This window comes from Manduca sexta, chromosome 26 (genome assembly GCF_014839805.1).
Source record: "Manduca sexta isolate Smith_Timp_Sample1 chromosome 26, JHU_Msex_v1.0, whole genome shotgun sequence".
NCBI classification, from domain to species: Eukaryota; Metazoa; Arthropoda; class Insecta; order Lepidoptera; family Sphingidae; genus Manduca; species Manduca sexta.
Genome location: NC_051140.1, coordinates 14,933,539 through 14,958,834, shown reverse-complemented (window position 1 = coordinate 14,958,834; position 25,296 = coordinate 14,933,539). Strand labels below are relative to the sequence as shown.

The following is a 25,296-nucleotide window of genomic DNA, read 5'->3' as shown; positions in this document are numbered from 1 at the left end:
AAAACTATTTTTCGAGAGGGGTTTTTATTTGAAATATGTAATTTAATGGGTTGTAATAAACTTATGTAAATTTATACATGTTATGCATAATATAATATTATCTTAGCTACTACATATGGCGCTTTCTGGAAGAATGTAATTTTTTTTTCATTAAATTAAATGAGTTTATTTTTAGTTTTAACATATTATAAATAATGTATAAAATTATGATTTTTTGTTACATTTATCGTTATACTAAGATACATTTTTTAATTTTCAAAATTTAAGAATTTATTTTTTTCTTCTTCTTTATAAAATTAAATTTATAATCTGCACTATATACATAATATAAAATAATAGCTCACAAATTAAATTATTCACGTTAACTGATACAGAGTTAGATCAGGTATTATTCATGTTAAAAGCAAAATGACCGACCGTATCATTAATGTCTAAGAATCATTTTCATTTTTAAACTACGGCGATAACTAACCAGATACGAATTAAGTCATCAATTATCCCAAACTAATCACATACATTATTAAATGGCAATAAGGAGCAAATTAAAACGCACTAAACATAGATGCTGTACAAAGTACCAGAATCCTAGTGAAGCAGAGTCGGAGGTGGTGCAAGCAGACTCGTTATAAATAGTGTGCAGTCGGTCAGCCATGCATCAGTGTCAGTTCAACTCTTGTCGGCGTAGCTGAAAAGGACGAAAGTGACCTAAGTGTTGAGAAAATGCGTTCCTTCCAAGTAAGTGTGTGCGCGTATGTGTTTAAAATTTAAAATATAAAAAAATTAAAGCTATAATTTTAGAAAATATTAAAATAAAAATATCAAAATTTAAAATATACTTTAAAAATGTTGTCATAATTATTCGAGGTTTAATTTAAGAAATTAAAATTATTTTAACAATTTAAAAATGGAAAATGGCGTCATAACCGACTCTACACATTTTAAAGTCCCTTAAATATAATTAAAATATTGTAAAATATCTATTCCTAGTTGACACTTATTATAATTAGTATAATTTTATGTATCGCATCCGGAACTATTCGTACTTTTCAAACATAACGCACGCAACGCGGTTACTTCATAGGTACTTAACGTCAGTCACGTCAACTCTATCATTACTTACATATTACTATAGATGGCAGGGCAAAAAAATATTGGTTTTTATGTTCTTTAGATTAGAATATTACGTTGTATAGAAATTAATTCAGAGTAACTGTCGGTGATATGACACATATTACCAAACATTGTGATAACGATTATTTTGAGTATTGTTGCTAACTTATAAGTATGTATCGTGAAATCAATGTTGAAGTCGAGCTTTAAATAAAAAAAAAATTAAAAAAGGAAGTTTTAAAAGGGAGGTCCTCGCTTCGATCTTCTACATTCTTGAAAAAATAGTAGTAAGTAATAGGAGTACAGTGTAAGGTAAAGATAATAAGAAAACACTTATATTTAAATTGAGACTTCAATAATTGCAATATAACTGCAAATCATTTACACAATCAATACAAAAGCTTGTCATTATATCTTTTCACAAATGTCACGTATTGTCAACGCAATGCGTAATGAGACATCAATTCCAAAAATGGTACTCATTATCCGCTCATAAGAAAATTCTGAAATTGTATGTTATAACCATGTACTTGCTCCATCAATAGCAAAAAATAGCACGTAATAGTGGGAAGTACTGTTATTAGCGCTGCGACATATCGATGGGCTTATTGCAGTGATGTAATAAATAGTATGAAAAAGGAAAAATTGATACAACCACGTTGTGCAATGTGATGTCAATTTTCTAAGCGAAGTAGATTAATTACTTGAAGCTTCGTCAAGTAGTTTACATAGAATCTACAGTTGTATCTATAAATATATTGATTGTATGATTTGTAATTTAACGCTTGCTTTAACGGTAAAGGAAAACATCGTGGGGAAACCTGCATACCTGAGAAGTTCTCTATAGGAATTTTGAGGGTATGTAAAGTCTGCCAATCTGCACTAGGCCAGCGTGGTGGACTGAGGCCTAACTCCTCTCAGTTGTAGAGGAGGCCGGTGCCCAGTAGTAGGACATCATATAATATAGGGTTGATATTATTTTTGGTATAATATATGATTGTCAATATCCGCATGTCACCAAAAATGTGTTATTTTTTTATCCTTGGAAAAAAATCTTATCAAGTATTGTCTAATTAATTTTAAATTATGAAAACGAAGTAGCTGGCATCAATAATTTATGAGTATTTCAGTTTATATTATTAGACCACAAATACATGAATAAATTATGCAAAAATATAAGAAACATATATTAGGACGTCTTCGTCTGCAAATTGTTTAAATGTGATATTGAGTCATTAATCAGTAGCTACTACAATAATTTCAATCTAAAATTTAAACCGAAAGTTTATTCGGACCTCTTTACAAATTGTCGTAAGTGTTACTGTATCAATATAAAGCCGTAATATTTCAAGAGTTTCGTGCTCCAGAGCGTTAGGCTATCATTGCGATAGTTAGGACGGAAATATGTAGCAATTTCAAAATATTTATAGATTTAAAATGACTTACTACAGATTTACTGATACTTAATTGCTCCTTGGTATATATAAAACTGTTATTATGGGTGGAAAAAAATTATGTCATATTGTTAGATGTTTGATTATTATAGTACAAAAAAATAGAGTACTCAGTAACTGAAACTTTTATTTTGTACATAATGTAAATGTCTAATTGGTATCTTATTTTTTGTGTCATTTATCGTAAGTAATGCAAGTTTCGCTGTGTTTCTATAAAATAAAAATAACCAATGCTAGTCAAATTAAACAGGTCGATCTAAGCACTTTATATCTGCAATGCAATGCACTTTACTATCACGCAAGACAAACCACAACGTGTATTTATGACATGGGCCAGTTGCATAAAGAATCCGCTCCAGTGTCCGCTTTGTAGCAATAGGTGCAGATAAATGTTATTATATATGTTATATGTTATATTTATTGGATTAATTATACGTTAGAGCAAAATTATAGTTTCGATTAAATCAAAAATGTTACTTTAAATTGAAGTTAAATTTTAATTATTACTTCTGTTTTTGTTATATTATTGTCATGTAAGTGACTCTTTTTTTGTTGTTTTGAGAATAAAATTGTCTAATCTTAAAAATGAAGAGGTTATAGAAATAAAAACGGTCTAAAACAGGAAAAGTAAACATTTTGTTTGTATAAAAATCTTTGAATAAAACTGTGGACATTGGCAAGAGCTAAAATATTATAAACAAAATATTGATACTATTCTTAATTAAAAGTTATCATACTTTTAAGATATATAGTACTTGAAAAATAATGTACTTTTCTTTTCGAAACGAATTTCCTATTAAATATCTTATAATACCGATGGAAAGCCATTAAGAAAATCCGAGTACTGATATTGACACATCCTGTGTTTGTACAGGACCGTGTATTGTTCTACGTATAAGATAACAAGACAAGTGTAATAGCATTGTTGGCCAGTGTTATGAATGAAATGACCAACACTATGTGACCTTAAACACAGCTTGATGCTATTGAGGTCGCTCTAATTGTTCATGGCAATAAAAAGAAGTGAACTTCACGGTATAACGGAACTGTTACGGCAAAAACTGTGAGGTATGCCGCGAAAAATAAAGTTAATTTGTAACATTTAATGAATAAGACAGGTATTGAGGTAAATTTTAAGGTGGTGCATTTAATAATGTATGATGTTACTAAAAATACAATGTAATTACGTAGTGGGCAATCATGCAAAGTTGAAAAAATAATAAATATTTTACACCTTTAACATAACATTTTATCACGTTTTATAATATTTTTACGCGAAAAAGTGAATAAATAATTGGCTATAATTCTTTGTAAATTAATTGTTAGGAATGTTTTTTAGGAAATCACATATATTTATCTATAAACCTATGATCTTATACTTTTTAAAATTACTTTGTAATATGATGCTAAAACAAATAATTAATCCTTATATTCGTGATATTACAGGTTTTCGTAATCGCCGCCGTGTGTGCCGCTGCTAGCGCGGGATACATCGGGCAAGCGTACAGCGGATATGGCGGATATGCTGGCGTTGGTGGCGGATATGCCGGCGTAGGTGGTGGATATGCTGGCGTAGGTGGCGGATATTCCGGAGTTGGTGGCGGATACTCTGGCTACGACGGTGGTCACCACGGAGGAGACTACTACGTAAGTCGAAATTCAATCAAATTTTTATATGTAGATATAATAGTTATAGGTTTTTATCAAAATTGACGTATTTTGTATATTTTGTAGTTTTTTAATTATTATATTATAATATATACTTATTATTACAGGTAAAAATCAGTTCTTCTGTAGAAAAGAATCAAGACTTAATATACAATTTATAAATTATAGAATTTTAAAAATCATGCAGCATATAATATATATTGCAATTAGGTGTGTTTTTAGTTATAGCCTCTGAAATGTTAAATCTCATGAACTTTATGAATCTGATATAATTAAAGAGTAGAAGGCATTATAGAAAATTAGAGAAGTAATTTTGTTTTCATGCTAACACATATATTGCTGCATAACGGATATTATGGATCTTTAAATTTATTACCTTAATAATTTAATGGAGGCTTAGTAACTTAATAAAAGAGCGCATTAGAAATAAGTTTAATTATTACTTCATAGGCTTTATATATCAATGTCACATAGAATATTAGTATAGTTTATTTATAAGGTCTAGACAATATGAAATCTATCCCCGTATAAAGACATAAATATGAATGACATTACATTTGCCAACACACTCACATTGTTTATTATCTTACGAGTCAACCTTTATATTGCATAAAACTACACGTTCAAACGTTTAACAACAAAAGTAACTGGTCCACAATATCAGAAATAACAGTCCGTAACGGATATGGTGTTTAGCCACCATAACGTCCCATACTTGCGTCACTGCACTAAATTGTCAGTTTGGTGAATGTGGACCTTGGTGGTACTTACTAATTTACTGCCTTAAACATGTTACCGGATGTCATCGTTAAAAAAGTTAATGCTGGTCAAAATTTATAGGTACAAATATCCGTCAGTTTTAACTATAGTGAAGTATGCCTTTGCAATGCATCCTGCAAAACGAAATTTAGTGAAAAGATTAATTATAATGAGTGCTTTTTGCAATTAGTATATTTATTTATGGTACTAAAATGGTATTCAGTCATATTTTGGACGAAAAGACATCAACGAACTCTATCTCGTTGATGTCTTTTGTTGGAAATGTCATTGGAATTCTTGATTTGTTTTATCATTTACATTTATTGTCACAGGCGTATCCCAAGTACGCGTTTGATTACTCAGTAAAAGACCCTCACACTGGTGACCACAAAACTCAATGGGAGACCCGTGATGGAGATGTCGTCAAAGGTAATACATAAGTTTTATTTTATCACATTTCAACGGTATAAATATTTTGGACACTGCCATCTATATTTTGTACGGTAAACGAAATGGATACAATACCTCAATGTGCTTTTGTTTGCTCTAGGTGCTTACTCGCTTGCTGAGCCTGACGGCACTACTCGTATTGTCGAGTACACAGCCGACAAACACAACGGTTTCAACGCAGTCGTCAAGCGTGTTGGTCACGCTCACCACCCGCAAGTGTATGGAAACCACTACGATGGAGCTGGTCACTACGGATACCACTAGATGGCGTTAACTTACAAATCAGACCTAGTAGTTACAAAGTTAGCTGGCAGGTAGCACTGTAATTAATTTTATTTAAACAGCGCTCAACGTACCTTTCTGAAAATCGACTCGGAGTGGTCGACCTGTGATATTAATTTCGCATGACCAGTAAATCATATTTATATTTGTATTATGTTATGTACCCATTATAAAATAGGTTAGATATAAGGTAAGAGTGACTTGACGATGTACCGTCAATATTATTTTGATACAAAGAAAGCCAAAATAAAAAAGATTTTAAACGAACATGTCGATTTATTGCTTATACGCGAAAGAAAGTGGCAAGTGAAATATTTCAGCTTTCCTACTGAAATTTATCATCGTTACGAAAGGAGTTCATGCATGAAGTGCTGTTGAGCGGTCATTAATAAATATAAAAGTTAAGCGGATGTCGTCTTAGAGTTTCAGTGCTCATTTATTTTCACTCATTACGCGTACTTTAGTTATAATTTTCCGCATGAATATTCATAACAAAAGAATGATATTAAAATTCCCCATAAATAATAAATAATTGCAAAACAAAATTACATAGTGAAGGTTCTGTAGGTTCTTACTTCTGTTTCAACTATTATAATCAAAATATGTATTATTACTCGATTAAAAAATCGTAGTAATTCTTTATTTAAACTGTAGATGCATGTTGTGCATCCCTATGTCCGTATTTCATATTAATTATATATAAAACAAAATACATTTAACTTTTTAGACAAAGCATGCAATGCAAAATGCAGCAAACAAATTATTTCAGTAACTTTTTGGACAATTTACTATTAATGAAACTATGTCACAATTGATTTCACAAACAAGGTATGATTTTTTAGTCTTTCAGGTGGTTTCAGATTTCTCTACATTACCATTAAAAAACACACATTGTACTATTTTATATGATAAAATATAAACGACATCGCAATATTATTGATATTATTGTCCTTGAATACAGTTAAACAGAACCCTAATATATAATAATTTGCATTAAGTAGTTATGCTTCAATAAACCGATATTAACGTAAGATTTACTTCTTCTATAACAAAAAAGATATTAATGTTAATATCATGAAGTGTAATATATTTATTGTTTTGACGTTTGTGTTACGCAGTGATGGTTCTGTAGATATACATAATAAGCTGCCGCGAGTTCTTTGCTCTTTAACAATGTTTCCACTTGTATTATGGGGATTATCAAAGCGGTGTAATCTATTTTTTTTAATTCCGTGATGGATAGTACCTATTATTTATTTCCTTATAACCGACAAGTACTTCTTTCTTTTAACTTACATTATAGTCGATTTTTTTATTTGATACCAATCACTTAATTTATTTTGAAACAATGCCACTTGTGGGTTTCTCAGAGTATAATAGAAAATTGCATCTTCACTAACTCTTACGCATAAGAAATGATTACGATTAGAAATTATTGATGACAATAATCATTCTCTGTTTCATAATTATATACAATACTGCTTACTATTATAATCTTATAATAATACAGTAAAATGTTTGTAAAATTGCTTTTTTAAGACAAACTATAAAATAGATTTGGGTGAAACATTGAGCATATACTTAGTGGCATTATAGACTTTTCATTCCAGAGAAGAGAACAATTTTCTATCGAGAAGGGAATTCTGACATTAGTCATTTACATTATCTACTTAGCGGGTCAAATAAAAAAATCACGCTGTGTATCATTCTACGAAAAACTGATGTTGGATCCGCCGTAATACATCTGACTTTAACTTATGAACACATTTAATATACCTTATTAAAATTAAGAAGTAGCTCGCATTTATAAAACAAACAATATTTTAAAAAAATTATAAAACTATAGAATATTGTAATTATTCCGAGTAGCTTTCAATCGAATTTATAACACGAATACATCAAAAACCAGATTTAGGACAAACACCTGTATCCACAGTATCTACTATCTGAGCTAACTAGACCATTGTGTACGAAATATCAACACTACATAAAAATATTTAACTCTTTTTATGTATGATAAAAACATTACGTATTCATAACGTATTCATGTACGTTTTTAAACTTGTTTTCAGTTCTTAATAACTTTACAATTCATATATCTTTATTGAAATAAGATAATAATTACATTATTAATTCATGCTGAGATTATAAATTGATTAATTAACAACACAAATAAGAGTAAACATTTAAATGTCGTAAACAGTTCTCATATTCATACTTAACAGCATTTCATAACACATCACACGCCACAATCTGCATACTCGCTTTCTTTGATTTGCATGTTCATTCACGTACAGTCCTTTGTACATTTTCATCGATTATATTTTATCGATTTGTCAAATCGATATGATGTTTAACTTAACTGACATACTTTAATAAGGTAAAGGTTAGTATTAAACGAAAGTGAGATTAGCATAACGAGTATTCAACAAGACATTCACGTTTTCTTGTAGTCTCTACAACTTTTACTTGCAGTGGTATTTATTTACCAGCTTTTTAAAAGATTCCCGTACGTTTTCTAATTTTATGTCATGCGTAGGTCATAATCATGGGAATAATGCCAGGCAAAATTCAAGAGCACACTTATGCCAAATTTGGAAACTAAATTCAAAAGAGTGTATTTATTTAAAGGGAGTGTGTTAGTGAGTAGAAAAAATATTCATTTCACTTATACGTTAGAAAGTTTTACACTCCACTAAATGCGGGAAAGAAATCAGGAGCAGCTGTCAACTTTGAGTAAGGCGTTGATTACTCCGGCATTATACTTTAAACAATGTGACTGTTGAAATGTTTCTTGTATTTTAATGATATTGTTAATACATTTGGATTGCTTTAGTTATATGAATCAAGGTGTCAATTTTTTTTTCGAATAGTAAATAATCTAATAAAATTACAGAAGTCGAATGTTCAAACCATACTGCGATCATGAGCATAATATTTCTACAACATTAATATATGTCACATATAGAGATAAGCAAATTCTTATGAAGTAAATATTTCAAACCACTCCTTTCTAAATAATAAAAACAATATATACAGTCCACGAATTAGAAATTATATAATGTAGAGCTGTGTTTAACATAAATCACACTTTTCTTTTAAGTCGACATTAGATTTTAAATTATTGATAATTATATGTGAATGCATCCTTGTTGGGTGATAGTGAAGCAGCGTAGAGCGCGGTACGGGCGCCGGGGGTGCGTCGTGTCTTTATATATAGGTAAGTGGTGGCCACGCAGGCCCGTCTTCACGCAGTCCCGACCTTGGCAATGGACAAGTTCATTATAATTTTTATAAATATTTAAACTTAGAATTGTGTTTCTGTTTTTGAATTTAGTGCGGTTGCGACGTATGGTGCAATTTGGGAGTAGCAATGGATAGAGCCCTCGCTTTGCTGGTATGTTGGTTTTTATTTCTTGTGTTTTTAATTTTTAGATTGTAGAATTTAAGTTTTAAAATCCCACCTTTAGTTTATATTTAATACTTTAATTTACTTAGTTAAACGCAACAATTTTATATTCATATTTTATAGCTTGCAATATTTTCCACGTTTTCAGTTCCTCTTGGCAAATCTGTTAGCTTTGAATTGTCAAGAAGAAGAATCAGAAAAACCCACAGGAGTTTACACAAGCGACGAAGTGAGTATATTGTAATAAAATCTTTTTTAAACATTTATGCAAGTATCCTATCAAAATATCTTAGCGTGATTCTATTTTAATAATAATAAAATTAAACTCTTTATTGCACAGCCAATAAAACATACAGAAAACATAGAACAAAAGAAATGCAACATATGTTTACACAATGGGCGGTCTTATTGCTGTAAGGGATTTCTTTCAGACAATCTTTTTATATCTATAGCAAACATAAATAATATAAACTAATTAATATAGCAAGAATATTACTTTTTGTCATAATAATTAATCAGCGTGAGACAGTTCCTCATAAGATCTTGATAAATTGAAATCATATTACACGCCCGATTTTCATGATTCCGTCCACTTAGTAATATGTCGGTTGTAATTAATAAATATCATACGATACATGGACAATAAAATCCCTTTTTTTATTACGCTAGCAAATGCACGCGATTTTCTCTACCAGTTGTAGAGTTCTGCACGCAAATTATCGTTACTGACAATTGTGTTGAAACTATAATTATAATACGGTTTACGTCTCAATTAAAAATACTAGAATAAAATTTGGACGTGGCTTAATGGTTATGTGGTTGGTGATTAGGCTTGTGTGAAAATATTTTTTTGTCCATATTGTCAGCATGTCTTAAATAGAACACCTATGTCAGAACATATTTAAAGTACTATTCCGCATTAATATGTTATACAACAAAAACTTCAATACTAATAGTATCGTAATGACAGAAATACCAACATTCATGGGGATATGATTTTTTTTTAAATTGATTACAAAGTAGAGTGCATGTAAAACTTCTTAATTATTTAACCTCAATTGATTTTGACCATTCTTTGACTTAACAATAAAATTCATACTCAAATATTATTCATAATTTTATTTAGTGATTAAGATTACCGGTCAGATAATTGTATCACGATTAAAAAGTTTATAGACAGTGATATAGATCAGTTGTTATGTGAATTGTTTCTTTGTCTGACAGTCGCCACTCACCATTTCTTCCTACTGTTATACGAATATAAATCAATTGTTATAGGTGTTTTCCCGTACCTACAACTTGTAACAGAAGTCCATTAAAATATACTGAACGTCAAAATTGTTTATTATTTTTGATTTTGATATTCGTATTTATTTTATCACACTCAGTACACGGTTTCTGTAATTTCATATGTGAGTATTTTTTTTTAAAGAAAAGAGTATATATATATTTTTTTCATAGGCTGAACAAAATACCATTGCCCTATTATATTTTATAGTTGATACTTTGTAATTGTAAGATTTTCTTAATGTGAAGACACTTCCGCTTTATTTAATTTATAACAAGCAACATTCCTTTTAAAACACACGTTTCTGCATCTACTTTGAACAGAAATATTTTTTATAAACTATTACATATAAAACCAAAATAAATATAGGTGTTAATCTGAAGTAACCATTGTTATACAAACACGGAATTTCAGTTACATATGTAGAACGGTACAAATTCGGAATAGTAACACATACCACATAATTGAAAAAAAACATGCTTTATATCTCAACAATACCTAATTATGCAATATTATTTAACTATGAGTATTTATATGAAATAATATGAGTAAAAGACAATAACGCAGTTAGAGATAAAATCACGAATTCGGAATGTTCGAATAATCTCACATTTTTCGTTTCATCGGAACTATTTTAATTAATTTTATAAACGTTCTTACTGCTAAGTGGAGTCTTAACAAAAAGCCTGTCGAGTCCTCTAGTTGTATTATATACAAGTAACTGTCGAAAGTGGTCACTAGATGTCGAAACAGTTTACTTCGCTTGGACCCAATGGCGCCTACTCACCCACTTTTCTCCGTAGCAATGCAAGTTTGTACCAATAAAACACAGGGCCACCGCTTCATTTCCTCGGCTTGTATGCAAATTTAATTCAACGGAACATTGGGTCTCAATTAAATATAATTACGGTCCATTACTTCCACTTTTATTAGGAAACGATTAATTGATTTATTCGTTCAATTATTCAGACACATTTCATCTATTTGTGTTGTTTTTTATGCTACATTATTACAATTTCTGATGGGCCATGCAAGCGGAAAGAAACGAAAGTGAATAATCCGTCATTGACATTGAGTAATCGAGAACGATGCGCCTGCGCCGCGCACGTGGTCGTCTGTCGTGAACTTGAGGATGACCGAGAGCAAGTGACATTTCAATGATGTCAATATCTGACATGGCAAGAACTTTACTATTTCAATTGGTTCTGACCATATTTTCCTTTTAAGATTAACAAATAAAAAAAAATATCACATCAATTTAGTTGTACTCAATCGTGATTCTAATAAACATTCGTACAGATTAGCCGCAGACGGAAACAATGTAACTGTTTTCGATTTTTATTCGTACCGATTTCCATTCATTTGTATGGAACCGTTCGCCGGCATAGAGTTATTAGACGCGCATTGAGCAACCGCTCGTGATCGAGAGTGATAAATGCAGTGCGCGTTACAGCCGGCGGTTTGACGGACAGACATACATTTACACACTCACTTTACTCGATTATAATTACAGGCATACCAGTTTTATGGAAACGATTAAAACATTCATTCGTTATTCAGAATACTAAACTATAATCGTCGAGCATGCAATAAATTGTCATAATAAGTAAAATACCGAATTTTCACACGCAAGCTATCACTTCACACATTCCCGTGTTGTTTTTCTATTACAGAATATCACGATGTAATCGTTGTGTTAGTAAAAAATTGATTGGTGAATTAATGTCCACTTAAATTGTATTTTTTTGTTACCAGGGAAAACCGAGCTACTCGTTCAGTTACGGAGTGTCCGATGCCCGCACTGGGGACATAAAGACTGTGTGGGAGTCAAAGGAAGGTGATACTGTCAAAGGTATCTTAATTCAATTTGCCTATTGACTAAACGAGTAGGAACAATATTTAACCTTGAAAAAATAAGTCATTTGTAAATCATGTTATTATAAATTAAAAATAACAACCAAGCATATTAATATGAAGAGTACTTTCGTGCTACAATTATATATTTTTTTCCTTTTTAAGGTCACTACAGTGTACTTGAACCTGATGGCTCTATGAGAACCGTGGAGTATTCAGCCGGCCCAAAAACAGGCTTCACGGCAGTAGTAAACAATGAGAATATACATACAGAAAATCCAGAAGGTAGAAGTTTGGAAAATCCAGAAGGTCGAAGCTTCATGGAGGAGAAGGCTATGAGAGATTATGGAAAGTATTACGATTTTTCTGAAGATGCTGACGAAGATTACTATGAGAACAAAAGGCCAAAACATCCATTGGAGTCTTTGTTCAAAGATTACTCCATAAGAAAAAAACCAAAGTATCCGTACGATTTAGAACCCAGTGAGTACACGCACAGCATTAGCATTAAACATCCGCGCGATGAATCTTCTGATACTGAAGCTCACAGTCACGTCGGATACAGTTTTGACCCGAATTGTAAAACTAAAACTAGAAAAGAAAGTAACGAACACAAAGAAAATTTGTATTCAAACATTGTAGATTTAGAAATGAGTAAAACAAAGAATCCTATATTTTCCGGTGATTCTTATAAAGAACCTTATGATAAGTATGCTGAAGCATCAAATTATGACTTTGAGAAATATAAACCGTTTAGTAGCAACTCTCACAAGGGGTCAAAATATGATGATAATCATATGAAACCGTCGTCCCCAACGAAGTACACATTTCCAAGTTTACCAGACGTACCTCCACCGGATAGATATTATCCAGACGAAATTCCACAAAGACCAAAGAAGAAAAATAGGCCTTACAAACTGCCAGAGTTCTATCCAAGCGATGATTTAGATGACTATATTCTTGTTCCTAAAAAGAAGTACAAGCCCTCGAGGGTTCCGGATTTGAGCGATTATAAGCCGGATCTAGAGGATGATTACGACCGACCACAATATGGAAGCAACAGTGACGATCAAGACGACAGATATCCAACTCGAGGCAATGGTCAGAAAGAAGTAATAAGAAAAGTTATTAAAAAAAGACGACCTCCCGTAATTAATTTATTAGATATGTTTGATATTTAAGTTATTTATAATAATGTTATAAATACAAATTAGATTATTGTAACAATTGGCCAGCGGAGTGATAAATTAAAATAATGTAATAGTATTATAAATGATAAGATAGACTGAAAAAATACCATTGAAATCGGTTTGTTGAGTAATTATAGAGTGTATAAAATCAACGTAGCATAAATAAATATTGTTGATGAAGCAATGCAGTTTATAAATAGGTTGAATTTACGTGTTTTATCTAATAAATTAATGAATTTAAAGAGTTTTGTTTAAATAGGTATATTTTAAGTCACTAATCCTGACTCTATTTTAGTGTCTATTATTTTGCAAATACTTGTAACGAGTTTTCCTTTGCGTGAAGATGAAGAGAAACATAATACAGTTAAAGAATGCGTTATTCTATTGCACTTCCTTCCCACATCAAGCGTATGACTACCAGACATACTTTAAAAATAGAGGACCTAAAATACAAAAATATTGCCTACATAATGACTATGATATCCTACAAGAAATTTGATCTTAATTATATTTTAAAACTAAGAAGGTTTTTAAACGGCAACCATTACGCATGCAGCGATTGCGCAAACCAATCTTACAATGATAGTGAAAGTCCAAAGGCTGCAAACTGGAGCAGTGGGAGTGTCGGCACGGGTATAGTATTACTTCACAAGGACGTTTTGATATATTTTTAAGCCATGCAATGCAAGGCGGCTCATTAAATTACTGGGTCATATAATAAATGCAACCATCGCTTTGTAAGCTGTAAAAAGTTGAATAAAAAGAACTACGTTTTTTATTATACTAATAATTGTGACAAATAAAAGGTTATGCGAGCAAAAAAAATACATGATCGTGTAGACAAGGGTAATATTTTTACAGTCTTATTGCTGGAAAAAGAACTTCAGCTTAAGAAAACTGTAATGCCACCAGGCAGACCCATATTGGTTTTTCAGTTCCATCGGTTCGTCTTTTGATTCGCGTGTTCCATGACTTTTTAGTTAAGTTTGGTTCCTAAAAGGTACTAGTTCGACATGAAAATCAAAAAGATGTTAAACATTTATAACGTTCCTTTTAAGTTATTTCGAAGTTAATAAATTATAAATGCCTGTTACACCGTTCTTACTATTTAAAATTATTGTTTCTACTCTTTAATTGTGAGATTCGTGATTTGGGTTATACCTTCACAGGCACTACATGTATAACTGATCTTAAAGAACATATTTTTAATAATGATGTAACTAATACTATAATTTTTTATTACACAAATCGATAAAAACTATATAAAATCTGGTCAGCAACTATGACGTCACAATGCGATTAGTTGGCGAGAAATGTTCTCTAAACTATGCGTCACAGGAGAAATTTATAAACATTTTTAGAAAGAGAAACTAATCCGTTTCACTTTGTCTAGATGCTACGAGGTTACATAAGAGCGAAACAAAATTGATCTGATTCCCCGCACACGTCAATATCCTACGATTTAAGTGGCGTTATGTTTTATTCAAGTAGTACATTCCGTGGACATTCACCGTTGGGCGCGGCCATGACACGGCCGGCATTGTCGCAACTCGCATGACATAGGACAGAAATGCACAGAAGTCTCATTTACGTTAATAGCTTTGTGGTAGTGATGTATTTTTGTGGCTTAATTTTTATATTTTTACTAATATTATAATTCTATTATGTCAACTGTGACGGTGTCTTGAAGAAGTATCTAGAAGCTTGTTGAAGTTCTTTAAGATAATATCTATATGCTTCGATATTTCTTTAAATTTTACAATTTAAATCAACTATGCACGCTATTTAGACGGGCAAACATAATTTTAACTGTCTAATATTTTCTTCAATTAAAGAAAATACTAGTCATACCTAACTACAAGGTTCCATGCTTTAATATAAATAAACAACCAACTGATCCTTTTGTATGAATATTTTATTATGTCTTTACTGTCACGCGTCACCTCCAATGTTACACGCTCAATCAGCAACCATAATCTCCCTACAGAGAAAGGTATTCGAATTTTAAAAAGGTCAATGGAAAGCTCAGTCAGCCAGTAATATTCGGATAAATTTAAAAATTATAAGTAAATAAACTGTATGACACATATTAATTAAGGCAATCTAGAATGGAAACCTACGCTGAATACAGGTGATGTCATGTTCTGCAGATTTTGTGTCCTGATAAGGAATCAGGTAAGCCAGTGTTGTTAGGCAAGACCTACACTTGTCCTTCTTGTGGTTTTCGTTGGTTAGGCCAAGATGATGATATAGTTTTTGTATATACCTATACAATATATATACACTACCTGAGTTTTTATAGTTACAGCGATTATGGAGATGTTACTACTTTAATTGATTATGTTTTACTTTTAGATGAGAGGTTGTTGCCAGAATTCAATTATAATTTTGTAGTTATTTTATATTTTATTAACAATAAATTACTAACAATAATAATAACAACGCTATGTATTTCGCTTACTATGCCATCTACAATGTACTTAGTGACAATGTTGTAAGATAGATGGCAGCATTATACGTAAAATTTATGGCAACTGTCGAGGAACACAACGGTTTTTTTGTTTAACATTTTATTTTAACTAAACTGTAGTAGGCATTTAATATATTTTAGTCTGCTAAGTTCATCAGAATATTAAAAAAACGATGTAGTCTTCTATAACATTAGCTATTGTTGCGGCCTTATATTATTTTTCAGGTGCAACATACTTTTCCAGAGTCCGACTTGGAACTAGAATTTGGACCTTCTCAGCCTAGAACCCATATTAGAGGCGAAAGGTAAAATTTTCCCAAAAGGGAACCCGACACAACATATAGGTGCTAATGCATGGGGTCTGCAAATCGTTCTGATGATAGTTGAATTTTACATAAATTCTACATAAAAGGAAATCGGCAGGAATCGGGTTATATGGACCCTTCAACACTGCCCTATATACCTAGTCTTGCCATAAATATTGTAATAAAGAAAAAAGAAAATTGTTAACTGCAAATAACATTTATTACTTTTACAGTGTGTCAGTTTAATACATAAATATAAAACAATTAAAAATATAAAAAGCTTATTCGAAGTGGTCTCCATTGGCTGCAATACAGTCCTTTAAACGATGAGGCCAGTTATCAATAGAAGCACGCACTCTTTCCATGGGAAAATTCTTCACTGCCAATCGTATAGATTGTTTTAGGGACTCAAATTATCATGGCGTTTAGAGCAAGCTGTACTCTCTAAAACTGACCACAAATCATAATCCAGCGGATTAAGATCGGGACTAGACGACGGCCAGTCTTCAGCTCTGATGAAGTCCGAAACGTTCGATTCCAACCAAGACTGCGTGGACCGAGCTTTATGACCCGGCGCCGAGTCTTGCTGGAAGGACCATACTTGGTTATTGAACATGGTGATGTTAAGGGGCTTAACTACCTTCTCAAGAATGGTATCTTGATACACTTGTGCCGATGTTTTGATACCTTTTTCACAAAAATATGGCTCAGTCACTCCTTCATAGCTAACACCCCACCAAACCATCACTGAAGTCGGATAATGTCCACGTTGCACTCTGTCGACTAATTGGGAAGCTTCCTTAGAGCTTTGAGCATAAATACGGTCATTTTGTTTGTTAAAATGTTGCTCAATTGTAAAAATTTTCTCATCCGTAAACAAAATTTTTCTGTGACCTCCCTTTGCGTACCGCTTCAGTAGTTGTTTCGATTTTACCACCCTATTCTTCTTTAAATTATCAGTTAAGAAATGGCCAGTGCGTCTCTTATAGGCTGCAAGTCCTAAGTCATCTTTTAAAATACGCGACATGGTTCTAGGTGCTATCTTCATTTCCCGAGATAAAATCTTTTGCTTTCGGACAGGATTTCTTCGAATTCTTTCCCTTACTGCTTTGACCACCTTTTTCGTACGAACACTACGTGGACGGCCAGATCTTTTCTGTCACAAACAGAGGAGGTCTCATTGTACCTATTAATAGCCCGGTACACAAACATTTTACTAATACCAAGTGTATGGAGAGTTTTAAAATTGCATTTGGCTCCATACCTACTTTGTGTAATGCTATCACAGCGATTCGGTTCTCTTTATCACCCCACACCATTTTAATATCGCAAAATATTTTACAATGTATTGGCGCCAAAATGAGAAAACACAATGAACAATCGTATAAAAATGACAGATTCGAAATTCAAATGTAATATTTTTTTATAATTAAGTGTAACAGTATTTATGGCCAGACTAAGTACATTCCAACCAAGTGCGAATATAATTTATATGAAAATATTGAAATAATTTTATATTTAGGTATATAATTTTGAACACTCCAATAATTTGTCACAGCAACGATCAAAATTTCTAAAACTTTACAAGTGAGTCAGTATTTTACACAATAGTTTACTCTATAATACTCGAAGAAACTTACAAGAATGCACATTTAAATCTGCAAGTTGCGTTGTATAGATTGAATGAGATTGCAATACGGAAACATAAAAATAATAAGGCCGACTTCATCTCGGTCATTACATTTATGTAATAATCGACCGATATCAACACCGAAGATGAATACTATCAAAAATTTCCATAATAATCATTATATTAACGGCAGTGATGTCACATTTACAAATTGAAATTGTTAAGATCAGATCAGCTGATTGATAAACTTGTTTATTTAAAAAATTGCATACATTATTTTTACTCATACCTGTTAATAACACTTCATTGAACTGTGTGCAAATTTAGGATCAACAATAATATTGAATTAATTAAATATAATTGATGATCAATGATTATCGTTAGTTATATTGAAAAATGCAATACATACCTAAGATATCTTGTCTACGAATTGCTATAAAAAAACCAAGTGACCTCGTATCGATAATTTTAAGTAATTTATTTTAATATGACGATTTTATTACAATTTTGTCATAATCTATGACGCAAATTAAATTATAGTTGGCGAAATTAGGTTTTATGCTAATGACCGGTAGTAGCAGATTTGAGGCCATTTATCGGATTGAATTTATTGAACTCTCCGATAATAATCGAGTTCGATGACTTAACATGCGCTTTGATATCGAAGTACTAAGCACAATAACCACTACTTACAAGCCAATAAGCTAAACGAGGCAAGTGGTCTAAATTCGTCCCTATATTTTTACTAAAGGGCAAAAATAATAAGCGAATTGTTAGTACCTAACGAATGAGTGTGTGGCATTGACTATACTCATAAATGTTTATTAATTTGACATAGTACTAACCAATCTGGAAAAGAACGTGGACACTAATTAAAATTATTGCAACGTTCATAAAACTGGACCGATACTATCGCACAATCGTAACAGCTTTTATGTATCGTAAAAACACGAGACTCTTTTAAAAGGCAAGTCGGTATTTGTAGTTACATTTGGACATGTCCGTTTCTGTCTCGAACAAAAGACCGGACAACGTGCAGTCGCTATGTATTTATAAGTTCGACTCGACTCGTGTTTGAAAAACAAGAATAAACTTAGTTCATAACCTCCGACTTAGCTACAAGAGCCATAAATAAGGCTAAACAAATGGCTCCGTTCTTATTTATTGATTACCTTTTGTGCAAAAATGATTTCATATCTGTAAAATGTTCACGTGGGTTAGGAATAAATAAATTAACAATTTCATCCAGTAATTTCTAAATAATTATTTCACAAAACTCTTATTTTGTGACACATTTTTTTACCATAATTTTCTTATTCCGTTCGACAAAAGTTGGGACTGTATTTAAAATGAAATTTACATCTAATAAATCTAACTTTTCACATTTGCAATGTATTTAAGATTAGATTAATTACCGGCACTAGCCAAGAAGTTTTATCTTAAGGAATGCAACAGTGGAATGATCGCTAACTCATTTAAATTAATTGCTCTGCTGATATAGATTACATATGGCAATTATTTACGCTTATCATAGCAATAAATTATTGTACTGTTATCATATATGAGTTATTGATAGATAATATCTAAGGTAGAGACTGGAATAAAGATTTGCTTCCATTATTGAACATGACCCTTAAATAGGAGAATTCTTGTTGATCATCGTTTTTTCAAGAAATAAATTGCCACGTGTAACTATTGTTTATTTTATAGAACATTATAATTTTATTAGAACTTACGCGAGGCATATTTAATTACTTTTAATCAGGTGGCAGTCTGTAAGTAAGACAGCACTGCAGTAAGTAGATATTGATGCGTGTATTATTAAATAACTTTAGCGTGTAAGGTGTATGTCTTATTGGTTCTCCTATTTTAAAAATAAAATAACAAAACAATTTCACTCACGTATTCTTAGTCGTATCGCCGACCAGATTTAACCTATTAAATAAGTCATTCATGATTCACTATTATAATCAGGATAAATTGATGTCGTATCGTCACAAATTGCCGGTTTACTATTACAAGATTCTATGTTAAATTTGATGAGCAAATCGAATTATGTGTATCACATAATCCTAAGTATTTTTCAGGAAAAAAATTCAATAATAGCGAATGATAAATAAAGAGTTAACCATTCATTATTGCCTCTTCTTATAAGTAAGGCCTTAATATTTACTATAAGAATTGAGTAACGTGAAGTAAACAAATATAATATTAATCTACAGACATAAAATCAAATTTTTTAATAAATACAATTAATAATTTTTTAACTAATAGGGATTTATAGTTTTGTTACATAACGAAACAGATATATCTTTTTATAAAAAGATTTCACTTTTCATGACATGTCTGACTTTTTTTCTTTTAGTTAGGAAAACACACCCACATGTTGTCCGACCTGGAAATGAACTCCAGGCCCATATTCACTACCATAAATCCAAGCAGTCAAAAACGTTTACCTAAATTATTCTCTAAAATGATTATGGAGTTAAAACCAGATCGTTTTGTAGCGAACAAACTAATTCAAATCTGTCACGAGAAAACTTAGTCATTAATTCTTGTAATCACTCACTCAAAGTATATCAGTCGCAAGCTAATGAGCGCCTAATCATCATAATGCACGACTAACATTAATTTATGCAGACTGACTGATAGTCATGTTAACACTTGCTGTCGGCTAATGACAATATAATTTCCATTTCTAGTTGACAGAGCTGATTTCTTTTATGATAATGTCTAGTTATTGCGGTGTAAAACAGCCGTATTTTTTGTTAGGTCTTCCGAGTTTGCTTGTCAGTTTGTTTTGAATGCGGTTGTAATTATATTATAGTAGGTTGCACTTTTTTATTTTGCCACTGAAAAGAGTACGCATACATAGTAATTATTTGAATGACTAATCGCTCTTAGCCGAATTTCGACCACGGCGACCAATTCTAACGAAGATCAGTCAGATATGCAGGAAATATTATGGTGAACGAGTGTACGCACAATACACAGGTGCACTTTCTGTTCCTTCATTCTCATAGTCAGGTAAGACGGCAATCTGACCGGAGAGAAAACAGGTGCAGGACAAATGGCTTTACATGCTTTCCGGGGCACCGGGGTATCACACCGCCAACTTCCTGACTCCGAGCTGATACTAAGTAATTTTTAAGATGGAAAAACCCAGGCATAATAATTTTGGCCCGACCCGGGATTCGAACCCAGGACCTTAGCACGGATGTCACACTCATACTGTGTACAATTACAACTACGCCACCGAGACAGTCAAGTTTATTGGTTATGCCTAATATTAAGACATAAATTTGTGGCAAGTACAGTCACCCACAATTTTTTGGCCAACAATTCTAAACTTCATATCGCGTATTGTCTTTGTGTGAAGTCAAGTAAATTCCTCTTATTTTATATTTTTTTTAAGAATCAGATATTGGTAAGAACACAAGTATATAGGCTATTTTAAGTTTTGAATTTGTTCAATTACATATGTGGGTGACTGTACATATATGTATAGATACTATAATATACTATATATGTTACTTTTTCTATCAACCTGGTAATATCAAAACATAGCATTAAAATTTAAATACACAATTAAACTTTGTTCAAGCCCGTTCTCGGTATCATCCGTATTTTTAATCCAATCAGAGAAACTCTTTTTTTCATTATTATTATTATTTACAGAAAAATATAATAGTTACATAATAATAGCACCTATTAAACCACAGAAGTTTTATTAGAGTTAAAAAGAGTTTACAACAGTATCCATACATAACTATAGGTACTTAGTATAACTAATAGACTCTGACGGCCATGTATACAGAAAGTCTTTACATCCTCGCCCCTAATCTCCATACGCAATCCACCCACAAACCCTCGTTAATACGAACATTTCATTGCTACATAACTAGCACGTCAAGGATGTCTATTAAGAAATTAGCGAACACTATTGATGCATGAATATTTTGCGAGTAACTCAATACTATCCTTCGAGGAATCTTATTGCGTACTATTGTAGGCGTACATTCGTTCCCACATATCAAATGAATAGATTGCAAAACTCAATGCCGGTAAATTGTATCCTAATTTTATTGTTTGTAATAATGAGGATGTTATGTATGGATAATGTTACGAAATAAAAAACAATTTGGTACTTGATTGATATAAACTAATTTTCTTAATCAAATAATTAGATGAGCGTTTGTGATTCGATATTACTGTTTTTTATTGCATGAATAATATCAAGTAATATCGAGTTAAAATTTTAAGTTAATAAATTTTTTACTTTGTTTTTGCTTGATTTATGGGGCTATGTTACTAATTTCAACCTTAAAATACTTCAATAATTTCTATATAAATACATTACATGAAAATATACGTAATATCATGTAATATGTAGCATATTAAACCTGAATTATAGAATTTTACTTCTTTTGTGGTAAACCACGAATCAAATTTTGCGGTATCTTTATAAATGACACATTACGGTCACTATGTGTGGTTAATTTTAAAATTACCTTACTATACGTTGGGAAAATATCAATTATCTTGTGAATACTGTTACATGTATTTAATATACAGAGATGCAGTTTCAAGTCAGGCGCCGTACAACAATCAAGGGCCTCGGAGCAAAAATATTAAGATGATAAGAAAGGTTATCGCAGTGATAGTCATCACGAGGGATATGAGATTAAGTATTTGAATAGAATTCATCATACTATTGAGAAGTATTTCAAACACTATACAAATAGCAAATATCTAAAAAATAATGCATCCAACCGATACACGTTACGCAACTCTATAAATATTGTAATGAAACACCACTTTTTAACATTCATTCATGCCCAATCAATCAAATGCCGCTTTAATTATATACGATAAAGTCTATATCTGAGTCTTAAACTAAATTATTCAAACAACATAATCTAGCGTAAAATAGTTGTGCCATTAAAGGGTATAAAGACGGCGAGGTTAATAACATTTACGAGTAGATGAGTCAGCGGCCGCGAATAACATCAAAGACGTTATAAACACGTAGCATGCCTAGCTATTAAGGATGCGTTTGCACTACGATAAGAGAGCGGAGTGAAGATACATTAATAATATAATCTCTAGTTTAACTATAATCGCTCTACTCTTATGCGATTGCAGACCGAAAACAAAATTAGTATATAGCTTAATTTAAATAGTTTGTTGTCAGCTCACAAATATATATAAATATTAACTATAAGATTTTGGCTTTGTTTCCTGTTTGAATTGTGCAAGAGCAGAAATAATGTTGAGACATGTTGATTGTTTATTTATAGCAATATAACTTAATGGTTCGGGATGTCACTTACAAGCAAATTGCAGACTTGAAGGAATGTTCCAATTTTAATTTGTATAATTCCTGTCAACTGTATATTTAGCGAAAAGTCTTATTTTATATGCACAGAGAAGTTTTTTGCCGCCTACCAGACCTTGTTGGTGGTAGGATGATATATCGGATAGCGACCACTGTACACAAGGTGTTAAATCCCACTATATGGCCCATGTAAGTGTGTTGCGATCCGGAATCAGCCTGTGTATGTCTGGTTCTAATAGGCCGCCATAATAGTGTAGACTGTCGAGGGGTAATCTCGCGTCAGTCGACATTCTATTGGACTTTACTCTTCTTATTAGGTTCAGTGGGGTCAGGGTGCTATGCTCGTATAAAAAAAATACCGACACAAGTCACAAATGACATAACTGCGTAGCTAAAGCAATACCCCATAATTATAATAAATACCGCTTAACCGCCAGATACAAAACCGTACCTTAACTAATGTAATGTTGTTTAGCTCAAGTCTAATTTTAATGCACTGCTGACTAAATTACAAGCTATTTTCGGAGTAGGATATTAATTTTATTCACGATCTGTTTCATTCAACCATTAGTAATTATATGTTATTTTACTACGAGGTCGTCGAATTAGCATAATTTTACAATCGTAGTGAATTTATAATGTAAAATATGAAGATTTATTTTGTCACAAAAAATATGTTTTGATTTATACGTTTTATAATGAGTTCCAATCCAAATATGATGAGAAAGCTTTGTGGGGAGCTAATTAGTTGTCATCTTTAGGCCTATTTTTGAGACAGTAATGCATGCATAGAGAACGCATAGTTAAAAGACGTAATGTTGAGTACTTACGACATCGAAATCTTGAGATGCGGAGTGATGTAGTGTATAAAATAGCTTTACATGCAAAAAACACCCTTACCTATTTTGCAAAAGGCCCTCACTGAAGGAAAAGTAGTTTGCGGATTCTATCTCGATTTCCTTTCTTGTTTTTATATTATGGCTACCACCGTTTATTTATCGGTGATTTTGCCAATGTTAGTAGCAGATATAAAATAAAAAGAGACTAAAAATCAGGTGTGAAAAAAACTTTTTTCTTATCGCGATTTAATGTATTGGTATTTGATTTTCACTTCTGACGTTTCGAAGAGGTTACAGCCTTCATGATGACAGAGCGGCCTAAGGTGTTGTTTACTTTAAAATTATACAAAGAAATTGAACTTTTCTGATTTATTTTATTGGTTAGTGTGAACATGATGTCTGCTTGAGTGTATTTCTGACTGAAACTGTGATGTAACGCTGCGATGAATTTTCTTAGAGTAGAAGTAGTGGCAATAGGGCCAGTAATGATTTAATAACTTTTTATTGATACTTATTTTGTTCCAGTCTTACACTTCTTTATTTTACATATAATGTTATATGATTCGAGTAACTTATTGTAATAAGTGTTATTTTCTTCCACCTATACGTATAGGCATTTGGTCAATTTTGATAAAATTCACTTGAAATAGTGCCATGGAACAATTTTAATAGATTATAATGTGTATAATAGTTTTACTAGGGACATAGCATTTAGGTTTTGTAAAATTAAATGCAAAATCGATAAGCGGTTGAAACGAATATTTTCCTACTTAACTAAAGCATACAAAATAATAAGTTGATTGATCTATTGCGAAAGGCTTATTAAATTATAGCATACATATTTTCCTAAAACGAACGGTATTATGCAGTATGTGCCAAGCCATTTTCTTGACCATTGCCTTCGAGTTATTTCGGTAAATATCATTTCATATGGTATGTTCATTGGTAATTGTTTAACCTTGCATGCTACTTATCATATACAAATTGGTTCACAATATGTCATTCGAGCTTTAAGTTGTGAGAACGTATAAATAATATTCGTGATCACGACATTGCATTCTTGAGATAATGGCCGGACAACTGAGGGTCTACTTCGAAAAACGAAATCCGTAGTTTCGGATGACGGATCGCACATTTTGTTACTAAGAAGTGTTATGGATCCGATGACGGATTCGACGACGGATCCGATCGGTTCATCGCAATATTTCAGACATGAAATTTGTAAGAACTTATACTATCCTTTTTGAAAC

General features: G+C 31.9%; 2 protein-coding genes across 2 annotated transcripts; both read left to right on the top strand.

The window, feature by feature from the left end:
- The first annotated feature begins 665 nt into the window (after nucleotides 1-665).
- Nucleotides 666-5,990, top strand: LOC115451618 (cuticle protein 19). Its single transcript, XM_037443726.1, has 4 exons — nucleotides 666-735; nucleotides 4,011-4,211; nucleotides 5,324-5,420; nucleotides 5,542-5,990. Exons 1-4 carry the CDS (start codon nucleotides 721-723, stop codon nucleotides 5,703-5,705), a joined length of 477 nt encoding a protein of 158 aa, XP_037299623.1. The 5' UTR covers nucleotides 666-720; the 3' UTR covers nucleotides 5,706-5,990.
- A 2,874-nt stretch (nucleotides 5,991-8,864) lies between these two features.
- LOC115451615 lies at nucleotides 8,865-13,706 on the top strand. The gene is made up of 4 exons (XM_030179975.2): nucleotides 8,865-8,920; nucleotides 9,256-9,361; nucleotides 12,176-12,272; nucleotides 12,440-13,706. Exons 1-4 carry the CDS (start codon nucleotides 8,865-8,867, stop codon nucleotides 13,453-13,455), a joined length of 1,275 nt encoding a protein of 424 aa, XP_030035835.2. The 3' UTR covers nucleotides 13,456-13,706.
- Nucleotides 13,707-25,296: the final 11,590 nt, after the last annotated feature.

What these genes read in the sequence shown, in the direction of transcription:
- LOC115451618 (XM_037443726.1), top strand. An exon ending in ACCACGGAGGAGACTACTAC is followed by an intron (nt 4,212 to 5,323) that starts GTAAGTCGAAAT and finishes TTATTGTCACAG; the next exon opens with GCGTATCCCAAGTACGCGTT. An exon ending in TGATGGAGATGTCGTCAAAG is followed by an intron (nt 5,421 to 5,541) that starts GTAATACATAAG and finishes TGTTTGCTCTAG; the next exon opens with GTGCTTACTCGCTTGCTGAG.
- LOC115451615 (XM_030179975.2), top strand. Translation starts at nt 8,865, where the DNA reads ATGCATCCTTGTTGGGTGATAGTGAAGCAGCGTAGAGCGCGGTACGGG. An exon ending in GAGTTTACACAAGCGACGAA is followed by an intron (nt 9,362 to 12,175) that starts GTGAGTATATTG and finishes TTTTGTTACCAG; the next exon opens with GGAAAACCGAGCTACTCGTT. An exon ending in GGAAGGTGATACTGTCAAAG is followed by an intron (nt 12,273 to 12,439) that starts GTATCTTAATTC and finishes TTCCTTTTTAAG; the next exon opens with GTCACTACAGTGTACTTGAA.